The sequence below is a fragment of the Sapajus apella genome, unplaced genomic scaffold (genome assembly GCF_009761245.1).
Source record: "Sapajus apella isolate SASKATOON/1434 unplaced genomic scaffold, GSC_monkey_1.0 scaffold20, whole genome shotgun sequence".
NCBI classification, from domain to species: domain Eukaryota; kingdom Metazoa; phylum Chordata; class Mammalia; order Primates; family Cebidae; genus Sapajus; species Sapajus apella.
Genome location: NW_022436960.1, coordinates 26,916,935 through 26,929,768, shown reverse-complemented (window position 1 = coordinate 26,929,768; position 12,834 = coordinate 26,916,935). Strand labels below are relative to the sequence as shown.

General features: G+C 39.2%; 1 protein-coding gene across 3 annotated transcripts in view; it reads left to right on the top strand.

Moving 5' to 3' along the window:
- The window catches only part of IFT43 (intraflagellar transport 43), a 98,725-nt gene that overhangs the window by 31,351 nt on the left and 54,540 nt on the right, over nt 1-12,834 (top strand). For all 3 annotated transcript variants that reach the window (XM_032287256.1, XM_032287254.1, XM_032287255.1), the window contains exon 3: nt 4,838-4,905. In XM_032287256.1, the coding sequence (XP_032143147.1) occupies nt 4,838-4,905 (68 nt within the window). The remainder of the gene's footprint in view (nt 1-4,837; nt 4,906-12,834) is intronic.

Genomic DNA, 12,834 nt, shown 5'->3' with positions numbered 1-12,834 from the left:
TTTTTTTTTTTTTTTTTTTGAGAAGGAGTTTTGTTCTTGTTACCCAGGCTGGAGTGCAATGGCGCGATCTTGGCTCACCGCAGCCTCCGCCTCCTGGGTTCAGGCAATTCTCCTGCCTCAGCCTCCTGAGTAGCTGGGATTACAGGCATGTGCCACCATGCCCAGCTAATTTTTTTTTTTTTATATTTTTAGTAGAGACGGGGTTTCACCATGTGGACCAGGATGGTCTCGATCTCTTGACCTTGTGATCCACCCGCCTCGGCCTCCCAAAGTGCTGGGATTACAGGCTTGAGCCACCGTGCCCGGCCCCTAATATGTTCTTAGCGTCTTTTTCTAGTTGGTTAAAAATACATGGATTTATTCCTTGGTTCTCTGTTCTCTTCCATTAATCTATTTGTTTTTATTTTTATTTCTATGTATTTTTTTTTTGAGACAGAGTTTCGCTCTTGTCGCTTAGGCTGGATTGCAATGGCGCAATCTTGGCTTGCTGCAACCTCCACTTAATGGGTTCAAGTGATTCTCCTGCTCAGCCGAGTAGCTGGGATTACAGGCACCTGCTACCATGCCTGGCTCGTTTTTGTATTCTTAGTAGAGACTGGGTTTCGCCATGTTGGCCAGACTGGTCTCGAACTTGTGACCTCTGGTGATCCACCTGCCTCAGCCTCCCAAAGTGCTGGGATTACAGGAGCAAGCCACCATGTCCGGCTTCTGTTTGTTTTTATACCAATATTATGCTGTTTTGGTTACTATAGCTTTAGAGTATTATATATTTTGAAGTCAAATAGTGTGACGCCTCCAGCTTTGTTCTTTTTGCCCAGTGTTGCTTTGGCTATTCAGGCCCTTTTGTGGTTCCATATAAATTTTAGGATTGTTTTTCTGTTTCTGTGAAGAATGTCATGGGTATTTTGACAGCATTGTATTGAACCTGTAGATTCCTTTGGGTAGCACAGTTATTCTAACAATATTAACTCTTTTGATCCACGAGCATGGAATATCTTTCTATTTGTGTGTGTCCTTTTCAGTTTCTTTCATCAGTTTTTTATAGTTTTCATTGTAGAAGTCTTTCACCTTTTTGGATATATATATTCCTAAGTATGTTTTTTGTAGCTATTATAAATGGGATAACCTTCCTGATTTATTTTTCAACTAGTTTGTTATTGGTATGTAGAAACACTACTGATTTTTGTATTTTGACTTCGTATCCTGCAACTTTTCTGAATTCATTTATTAGTTCTAGGAATTTTTTGATGGAATCTTTAGGTTTCTGTATATATAAGATCATGTCATCTGCAAAGAGGGACAATTTTGCTTCCTCTCTTCCAATTTGGATGACTTTTATTTCTTTCTCTTGCCTGATTACTCTGGCTAGAACTTACAGTACTGTGTTGAATAAAAGTGGTGAAAGTGGACATCCTTGTCTTGTTCCAGTTCTTAGAGGAAAAATGTTCAGCGTTTCTCCTTTAAGTGTGATGTTAGTTGTGGGTTTGTCGTATGTGGCCTTTATTAAGTTGAGGCCTGATTTGCCGAGAATTTTTATAATGAAGCAATGTTCAATTATATCAAATGTTTTTTCTGTATCTGTTAAGATGATAATATGGTTTTTATCCCTCATTCTGTTGGTGTGATATATTACATTAATTGATTTGCTTATGTCAAACCATCCTTGCATCCCTGGGATAGATCCCACTTGATTGTGGTGTATTATCTTTTTGATGTGTTGTTGGATTCAGTTTGCTTGTATTTTGCTGCGGATTTTTTGCATCCTGTGTTCATCAGGGATGTTGGCCTACAGTTGTGGTGGTAGTGGTTGTGCTTGTGTCTTTATCTGGTTTTTGTGTCAGAGTAATACTGGCCTTATAGAATGAGTTGGGAAGAACTTCCTCTCATTCAGTTTTTGGGAGTAGATTGAGAAAAGTTGGTGTTAGTTCTTTGTAAATTTGGTAGAATTTAGCAGTAAAGCTATGTAGTCTTGCGCTTTTCTTTTTTGGGAGGTTTTTTATTTTTATTACTGATTCAGTCTCATTACTTGTTAGTGGTCTGTTCAGGTTTTCTATTTCTTCCTGGTTCAATCTTGGTAGGTTGTATTGTCCAGGAATTTATCCATTTCCTCTAGGTTTTCCAATTTATTAGCATATAGCTGTTCATAATAATCTCTTATGATCCTTTGCATTTCTGTGGTATCAGTTGTAATGTCTCTTTTCTCATTTCTACATTTATTTATTTGGGTCTTCTCTCTTTTTTTCTTGGTTTGTCTAGCTAGCAGTTTACTAATTTTGTTTATCTTTTCAAAAAATCATCTTTTGTTTCATTGATCCTTTGTTTCATTGATCCTTTGTGTTTTTTTAAGTCTCTATTCTGTTTAATTCTGCTCTGATCTTTATTATTTCTTTCCTTCTAGTGATTTTGGGTTTGGCTTGTTCCAGCATTTCTAGTTCCCTGAGGTGTGTTGTTACAAGCTTGTTCATTTGGAATCTTTCCTTTTTTTTCGGTGTAGGTATTTATTGCTATACTTCCCTCTTGGCTCTGCTTTTGCTGTATCCCATAGATTTTGGTATGTTGTGTTTCTGTTTTCATTTGTTTCAAGAAATTTTTAAATTTTCTTCTTAATTTCTTCATTGGTCCAATGGTTGTCCAGGTGCATATTGTTTAATTTCTATGTATTTGTACAGTTTCCATAATTCCTCGTTATTGATTTCTAGTTTTATTTCATTGTCATCTGAAGGATACTTGATATGATTTCAGCTTTTAAAAATTTCTTGACATTTTTTTTGTGGCCTAACCTAAGGTCTATCCTGGAGAATGTTGCATGTGCTGATGAGATGAATGTGTGTTCTGTGGCTGTTGGATGGTATGTTCGGTAAATGTCTGTTAGTTTCATTTGGTTTAAAGTGCAGTTTAAATCCCAGTTTTCTTCATTGGTTTTCTGTCTAGATGATCTATCCAGTACTGAGAATTGGATGTTGAAGTCATCAACTATTATTGCATTGGAGTCTAATTAGGTCTAATAATATTTGCTTTTTATTATCTGGAGGCTCCAGTGTTGGGTACATATATATTTAGAATTGTTATATTGATCCCCTTATCACTATAGAATGACCTTCTTTATGACTTTTTTTTTTTTTTTGAGATGGTGTTTTGCTCTGTTTCCAGGCTAGAGTGCAGTGGTGTGACCTCGGCTCACTGCAGCCTCTGCCTCCTGGGTTCAAGTGATTCTCCTGCCTCAGCCTCCCTTTACGAATTTTGACTTAAGATCTGTTATCTCAGGCAAGTGTAGTTTCTCCAGCTTGCTTTTGGTTTTTACTTGCAGGAATTTTTTTTCCAACCCTTCACTTTCAGTCTATGTGTGTCTTTGTAAGTGAAGTAAGTTTCTTATAGACAGCATAGAGTGATGTTTTTTTAATTCATTCAGCCAGTTTAGTGAGGAGTTTAATCCATTTACATTCAAGGTTATTATTGATAGCCAAGGACTTGTTTCTGCCATTTAGTAATTTGAAGTCAAATGATGTCTCCAGCTTTGTTCTTTTTGGCAGGCAGGATAGGCCTATTCCCAGGCGCCCAGACCATGCATGAGTGGCAGACAGGGCAAAATGGTCCTTTGGACCCCAGAAAATGTGCACCAGTGGTGGTGGGCAGGGTGGATCGATCCTAGGCCCCTGGGTCTTGTGCGTTCTGGCAGTGGTGGCAGTGGGTGGGGTCAGCGTATCCTCAGGCCCCTAGATGGCATACATGGGTGCTAGTGGTGATGGGAAGTGGGGGCAGGTCAATCCCCAAGCTCCTTAGACAGTGTGCTCGGTCACTGGCAGCGGTGGCAGAGGTTGGGGCGGGCCTCTTAAATAGATTTTTAATCCATCCACCAACTTAGTTTATGTCAAATAAGCAAGTCTCACTCTTATATCTTTATTTTATTACTTTTATTTAAAAGCAGCAGAGAAAAGGAAAATTAAAAGTGCCATGGAACCCCCTCTCAGTCATGTACATATAACCCATTAACACTAAATAATATGTATTGATAATTATTTCAAAAAATGTGACAAAAGCATATACTTACTGTTTGGTAACATGTTTTTGAAAATTAAAATGTATTGAACTTTCTTATATCATTAGGTATTTCTTATAACTTCTTTTTTGTTATTTGCATAGTATTTTCATTCTACCATTTACTTAATTCCTTATTGCTAGCAATTTTGGTTGTTTTCAGCTATTCCTTCTCAAAAATAACATTATATTGCTCTCTGATTTTTTCCTTGAGATCAATTCCTGAGATTGCTAGATCAAAAAAGTTTGAATATTTTTAAGGCTTTCAATAAACATCACCAAATAGCCCTCCAGAAGCATAGTGCCAATTTCTCACCAGGAGGGTATGAAGGAACCCAGATTTTCATAGCAAATTACAAAGGTTACTGTATTTTTATTCAAAAGGCAGTCTGAATATTGATTGGTGTAGGTGACCTTACCCTCAACCATTGGTGTTTAAACACAAATGTTGACCGGGTGTGGTGGCTCACGCCTGTAATCCCAGCACTTTGGGAGGCCCAGGTGGGCGGATCACTTGAGGTCAGGAGTTTGAGACCAGCCTGGTCAACATGGTGAAACCCCATCTCTACTAAAAATACAAAAATTAGCTGTGCGTGGTGGTTCATTCATGTAATCCCAGCAACTTGGGAGGCTGAGGTGTGAGAATCTCTTGAACCCAGAAGGCGGAGGTTCCAGTGAGCGGAGATTGCGCCACTGCACTCCAACCTGGGTGACAGTAGAGACTTCATCTCAAACAATAGAAAATAAAAAATAAAATAAAATAAATGCAAATGTTGAGCGACTGTGTTCTTTTGACTTGTAGACTTCCCCTCCCCAATTTCCTCGCTGCCGAGAAGGAGGCTGGGCAGACGATTCCGTGAAGGCTTCAAAGTGAGTACCAGTAACTCACAGAAGTGGGGTTGGTGCTGGACACAGTGGGGTGGGGACTTTGCTCCTGTGTTGTTTTATTTTTTATGATAGCTTTATTGAGAAAAAATTTATATATCATATAGTTCACCCATTTAAAACGTATAATTTAATCATTCTTAATATATTCACAGAGTTGTACAGCCATTACCACAATCAATTTTACAGCATTTTTATCACCTCCCCACCCTGTATCTATCAGCAGCCACTTCCCATGTCCTCCCAACCTCCCTAGATCTAGGTGGCTACCAGTCAACTTTCTCTCTCTCTGATTTTCGTATTCTGGACATTTTATGTAAGTAGAATCTACATTATGTGGTCCTTTATGGCTGACTTCTCTCACTTGTCATAATGTTTTCAGAGTTTATCCATGTTGCAACATTCTGTATTCTTCTTAATTTTCTAAACATAATGGAATTGCCTGCTGGTAGCTGCTGATGAACTCTGTGGTATGTCTTCCCCTGACATAGATCAGCTACTGTTCATAAAGGAGACTAATACAGATGTCCCATCACCCTGCCTAGTTGGTATCTTGTGTTTACTGTAAGTTGGCATGAATATTGGTGCCATAACCATCCAACATTATCTAATCAGCCTATCCAGAGGTCCTGGGAAGGCTGGGAAACCTAATGTCACAGTGCATGCAGCAGCACTGTATAAACTGCATAGGGCCCACAGTGTGGGGCTGTGGATGCAGACGCCATTCTCTCTGAGCTGGATGACGTTGGGCAAGGTGTAGACCATGGCTGAACCCTGGGTGGACACATTGATGTTCCCTACAGCGTGATTCAAAGACTGAAGGAAATTACTTATGTAACAGGACTATTGCTGTTGTGTTTAGCCCTTGAAGCCTTTCCACAGCTTAGACCAGAAGCTGATCCCTGTGGTTCCATATCAAGAGGCAGCAGAGAGCGGTGAGAGCCACCGGTTCTGGAGGCAACTGCCTGGTTTTGAATCCTAGCTATGCCATTTATTATCTCAGAGACTGCAAGCAAGTAATTTAACATCTCTGGTCTCCACTTCTGCATCTCTACAATGGGGTTAAAAATGGTTCTTACTTGAAAGGATCATTGTGAGGTTCAAATGAATTCATATGTATAACACGTTAGAGAGAAGCATTTAGGAAGCACTTGATGGACATTGGCTGTTGTTATGATGATGATGATGATTGTTTCTTATCCTCATAGATGGGCTTTGACCATATTCTTCTCACATGCATTCTGGCAGGTGGCGATATTTATGAGCTGCAGGAGCTTTGGGATCTTTATGGTGGCATAAATGCTTCATATGAAGGATCTGTTTGGGAGAAGTAATTCCACATTAAGAAAAGCGATGTTTATTTTGAATGTCAGGAATCTTTGTTAGTTGTGAACTACATTAAAGCCTTAGTATAGGAATGTCAGATTTCCAGAGCTGTAGGTAGTATCCAGAAGTATTTTCTGAACCTTATGATGTTAAGAAATAGCCAGGGGTATTCAAGGGAAGAGAATACAGTCATGGGTTCTTAGTTCTGTTTCTGATTGGGCCAGTAAAACCCCTTCTTTATCCCTCTTTTCCACCTATCACTAGAGACAGAAACTAAAAACCATTGTTTCAGGCTGCTAAAAGCCTAAAATAAAACAAAGCAGAACAACAACAAAATAAGGCAGGTTGGACAAGCTTGAATTAGACATAACCAATGAACGATAGCCCCTCGGATTTCTGCCAGCATCTGGGAATGCACATGAGTTAGAGTAGAAATCTCTGCGAGATCTTCAGTTATCCAGGATAAGCATGCATATCTCTGGGATGGTTTCAGAATTACAGAATTACCTTGTCTTATATAAGGAGGAAGTGTTCCTCAAACTTCTTCCTACCACATGCCCTCTCTGCATTTCTTCCACACTCAAACCGGCAGGATTTTCAGGCTAAGGTGTGGTAATTAAGTCATCTCTTGTTTTACTCATAGAAGCAACATCACAGTAAGGTTAAAACCATGGGCATCTGATTCAGACATACCAGGGTTTGAATTCAGGTTTCCGCATTTAACTGGCTGTGTAAACTTGGGGATGTTACTTAACCCTGTAAAGTAGCAATACTAACACCCATTGTAAAGAGTTGTTCTGAGCCTCGAATACACAGGAACAGTACTCAGCATAAAGCTAATACATAGCCAGTTGCTGCAATTAAGTAATGACTAGCAGTAGTGCATAAGGGGTAAGGTAATAAGGCAGGTGTCTCTAAGTTTTATGGTTCTAAAACATCAAAGTGTTAGGTAACATGTATTTTGTGAATGGCCTCTATAATAAGATGGTGCTGGCTGTCACCTCTAGCCACATTTGTTAGCCTCTGTAGCTGTCAGCACTTTCCAGATGCTTTAAACAGGTTTTTTTTTTTTTTTTTTTTTGGGACGGAGTTTCGCTCTTGTTACCCAGGCTGGAGTGCAATGGCGCGATCTCGGCTCACCGCAACCTCCACCTCCTGGGTTCAGGCAATTCTCCTGCCTCAGCCTCCTGAGTAGCTGGGATTACAGGCACGTGCCACCATGCCCAGCTAATTTTTTGTATTTTTATTAGAGACGGGGTTTCACCGTGTTGACCAGGATGGTCTCGATCTCTTGACCTCATGATCCACCCGCCTCGGCCTCCCAAAGTGCTGGGATTATAGGCTTGAGCCACTGCGCCCGGCCTAAACAGGTTTTGATGACAGTTAGTCTTTGTGATTCTTGAAGTTTCATTCATTGCTTAAATATAGTTAATCTAGGCCAGTCTGACGGAGAATATGTTAGTAAGGCCGAGACTTTTGCTAGCCTTTGCCTTTGGTCCCATTTTATAGATGAAATAAGTGGAGTCATACATGCCTGTAAGGAGAGTGCTTAATGTTTTTTAGTTTAGTTCAGAGTCCAGCTCTAAAGACTGGATTACATTTCATTCCTTAATCCCTTTCACTAAGTCTTAGATGAAAGATTTTAACAAATTATACCAGTGAGATGGCCAGCTATCAAATTTAACTGCTTAAGATATACATGAGAATAGTTTCTCAAAGAATGGTCATTATTCTAGTTTAGACTTTCCTTGAGCAGTTGTTGCCTTCAAAATAGCACTATCTTGAAAGATCTCTACAAGGAGAACTACAAAACACTGTTCAAAGAAGTCAGAGATGATACAAACAAATGGAGAAACAGTCCATGCTCATGGATACGAAGACTCAATATTGTTAAAATGACCATACTGGCAAAAGCAACTTATAGAGGCAATGCTATTTCTATTAAGCTACCATTGGCATTCTTCACAGAACTAGAAAAAACTATTTAAAAATTGATATGAAACAAAAAAGGGCCCGAATAGCCAAGGCAATCCTAAGTAAAAGAAAATGCGCACACACGCACACACACGCACACACGCACACACGCACACACACACACACAACATACACCAGAAAAACCTGGAGGCATTACACTATACTACAGGGTTACGGAAACCAAAACAGCAAAACAGCATGCTACTGGTACAAGAAAAGACACATAGACCAATAGAACAGAATAAAGAACCCAGAAATAAGGCCACATACCTGCAACTATCTTCAACAAACCTGACAAAAACAAGCAATGGGGAAAGGATTCCTTATTCAATAAATGATGTTGAGATAACTGGCTAGGCATATGCAGAAGAGTGAAACTGAACCCTTTCTCTATACCAAGTACAAAAATTAACTCAATATGGATAAAAGACTTAAATGTAAATCCCAAAAATATAAAAACTGGAGGACAACCTACGCATTACTATTCTGGACATAGGATCGGGCAAAGATTTTATGAGGAAGCCACGAAAAGCAATTGCAACAAAAGCAAAAATTGACAAATGGGATCTAATTAAACTAAAGAGCTTCTGCACAGCAAAGGAAACCGTCAACAGAGAGAGCAGATGACTTACAGAATGGGAGAAAACTTTTGCAAACTATGCATCTGACAAAAGTGTAATATCTAGCATCTATAAGGAACTTAAATTTACAAGAAAAACCCAACCCCATTAAAAAATGGGCAAAGGTTATGAGCAGACACTTTCCAAAAGAAGACATGCTGGCAGCCAACAAGCTCAACATCACTGATCAGTAGAGACATGTAAATCAAAATCACAATGAGATACCATCTTATGCCAGTCGGATAGCAATTACTAAAAAGTCAAAAAATAACGGATGCTGGTGAGGCTGCAGAGAAAAAGGGACGATTATATAGTGTTGGTGTGAGTGTAACTTCAGTCATTGTGAAAGTTCAGTCATTGTGAAAGACAGTATGGTGATTCTTCAGATACCTAGAGAAAGAAATACCATTTGACCCAGCAATCCCATTACTGGATATATACCCAATATAATATATCATTTTATTATAAAGACACATGCATGCGTACTTCATTGCAGCCCTATTTGCAATAGCAAAGACATGGAATCAACCTTGCCCATCAGTGGTAGACTAGATAAAGAAAATGTGTTATATATACACCACAGAATACTGTGTAGCCATAAAAAAGAACAGGATAATGTTCTTTGCAAAAACATGGATGGAGCTAGAGGCTACTATCCTTAGCAAACTGATGTAAGTTTGATGTAGAAACAGAAAACGAAAAACTGTATGTTCTCACTTGTAAGTAGAAGCTAAATGAGGAGAACACATGCACACATAGAGGAGAACAACACATACTGGGGAAACAGAAAACCAAATGCTGTTATATTCTCACTTGTAAGTAGAAGCTAAATGATGAGAACACATGAACACAAAGGAGAACAACACACACTGGGGCCTATTGAAAGGTGGAGGGTGGGAGGTCAGAAAGGATCAGGAAGAATAACTGCTGGGTACGAGGCTTAATGCCTGGGTGATTAAATGATCTGTACAACAAAACCCTGTGACACAATTGTACCTATACAACAAACCTGCGCATGTACCCTTGAACTTAAAAGCTAAATTTAAAAGAAAATCATTATTAAAAATATTTACTGCCAAGTTTTTCCATCCTCTCCTCCCACTTTTTTGTCCCTTCCCCCTTCCCCAACACCCCCCAACACACACACTTTTTTTTCTTAGCCTGAAAATAAGTTGTAGCTGTCATGACATTTCACCCCTAAATACGTTAGCATGCATCTCTCAAGATTAATTATATCCTCTACATTATCACAGTATCACTGATATCTAAGACATTACATAGTGGCTTAATAATATTTAATACATAGTTTATATTTAAATCCTCCCCTTTGTTCCCCCAGATGTCTTTTGTAACTCCAGGATCCAATCAGAGCTCAAACACTGTGTTTCGTAGTTGCCTTTTTAGTCTCTCTTGATCTAAACTAGTCCTCACCCTTCCCCGTTCCCCACCAAGACACTGACTTTTTTGAGGAATCCAGGCCAATTGTGTTGTAGACTGTCTCACATTCTGGGTTTCTCTAATTGATTCTTCATAAGATTCAAGTTAAAAGTTGTTGACCAGAACTTATCAAAGGCATGTGACATCAGCTGATCCCTTGGTTGTTGTTACTGAGTTTTATCACTTGGTCTAGGTGGTGATCTCTAGATCTCTCCATCGCAAAGGTTCTTTTTTTCCTTTATAAATAATTAGTCATTGTTTGGGGGTGCCGCTTTGAATCCTGTTCACCTACAGCCTTTCACTTGGTGGTTTTAGCGTCCATTAATGATCTTTGCCTCAATCAGTTACTATATCAGGGGTTGCAAAATGTTAACTTTCTAATTCTGCCATTCTATATTAACCGCTTGGAGTTTTTCTATGAAGAAGAATTTACTTTTCCCCTCTTTTCTTTTTCTATTGCTCCCTCTTTTTAAAATTATGGACTCATGGATATAAAAAATTCTATTATTTTATTTTAGATTCAGGATATACATGTGCAGGTTTGTTACAAGGGTATATTGCATGATGCCGAGATTTGAGCTTCTATTGATCCTGTCACTCAGATAGTGAACATAGTACCCAATAGGAAGCTTTTCAGTTCTCGCCCCAGCCCCTTTTGGAGTCCCCAGTGTCTGTTGTTTCTACCTCTATGTCTACATGTGCCCAGGATTTAGCTTCTACTTATAAGTGAGACCTTGCAATATTTGGTTCTCTGTTTCTGCGTTAGTTTGCCTAGGATAATGGCCTCCGGCCATAACCATGTTGCTGCGAAGGATGTGATTTCATTCTTTTTTAATGGTTGCATAGTATTCTATGGTATATATGTACCACATATTCTTTATCCAGTCCACCACTGATGGGCACCTAGGTTGATTCCATGTCTTTCCTGTTGTGAACAGTACTGGGATGAGCATATATTTGCATGTATATTTTTTTTGTCTGATGATTTATTTTCCTTTGGGTATGTATATACCATCCAGTAATGGAATTGCTGGGTCAAATGGTAGTTCTATTTTTAGATCTTTGAGAAATCTCCAGGCTGCTTTCCACAGTGGCCAAACTAATTTGCATTCCCACCAACAGTGTACTGGTAAGCATTCGTTTTTCTCAGAAGCCTCACCAACATCTGTTATTTTTTGACTTTTTAACAATAGCCATTCTGACTGGTGTGAGATGGCATCTCATTGTGGCTTCAATTCACATTTCTCTGATAGTGATGTTAAGCATTTACTCCTATGTTTGTTGTCTGCTTGTATGTCTTCTTTTGAGAAGAATCTGTTCATGTCCTTTGCTCACTTTTTAATGGGGTTATTTGTTTTTTTTTCTTGTTGTTTTGTTTAAGCTCCTTGTAGATTCTGGATATTAGTCCTTTGTCAGGTGCATAGTTTGCAAAAATTTTCTCCCATTCCCATTCTGTAGGTTTGTTTACCCTATTGATAGTTTCTTTTGCTGTGCAGAAGCTTGTCAATTTAATTAGATCCCACTTGTCAATTTTTCTTTTTGTCACAGTTGCTTTAGAGGACTTGGTCATAAATTATTTGCTAAAGCTGACATCAGAAAGGCATTTCCTAGGCCTTCTAGGATTTTTATAGTTTGAGATCTTAACCTTTAAGTCTTTAATCCATCTTGAGTTAAATTTTTTTTTTTTTTTGAGACAGTTTTGCTCTTGTCACCCTGGCTGGAATGCAATGGCACGATCTCACCGCCCTACAACTTCTACCTCCCAGGTTCAAGCCATTCTCCTGCCTCAGCTTCCTGCGTAGCTGAGATTATAGGCATGTGCCACCACACCCAGCTAATTTTTGTATTTTTAGTAGAGAAAGGGGATTCACTATGTTGGCTAGGCTGGTCTAGAATTCGTGACCTCAGGTTATCCACCTGCCTTGGCCCCTCAAAGTGCTGGAATTATAGGTGTGAGCCACTGTGCCTGGCCCTGAGTTAATTTTTTTTTTTTATACAGTGATAGGAATGGGTCCAGTTTCATTCTTTTACATATGGTTAGCTGGTTTTTCCAGCACCATTTATTGAATAGGATGTCCTTTCCCTGTTGCTTATTTTTGTTGACTTTGCCACAGATTGGTTGGTATGCTGTTCTATTTCTAGGTTTTCTGTTCTGTTCCATTGGTCTATGCGTCTATTTTTGTACTTTTTTTTTTTTTGAGACACAATCTCTCTCTGTTGCCTAAGCTGGAGTGCAATGGTGCAATCATAGTTCACTGTAACCTCAGACTCCTGGGCTCAAGTGACCCTCCTGCTTCAGCCTCCCCCATAGCTAGGACCGCAGGCATGCACTGCACCACAATGCCTGGCTAATTTTTTTTTAATTCTTATTTTTGTAGAGATGTGGTCTCACTTAGTTGCTGAGGTTGGTCTCAAACTCCTGGCAGTCCACCTACTTTGGCCTCCCGAAGTGCTGAGATTATAGGCATGAACTTCTGCACCTAGCTGGACTCGTGGATTTTTGTTGTTCATTGTGTTATAACTCATTTCCATCACCACAGTTTTTATTTTCTATAAT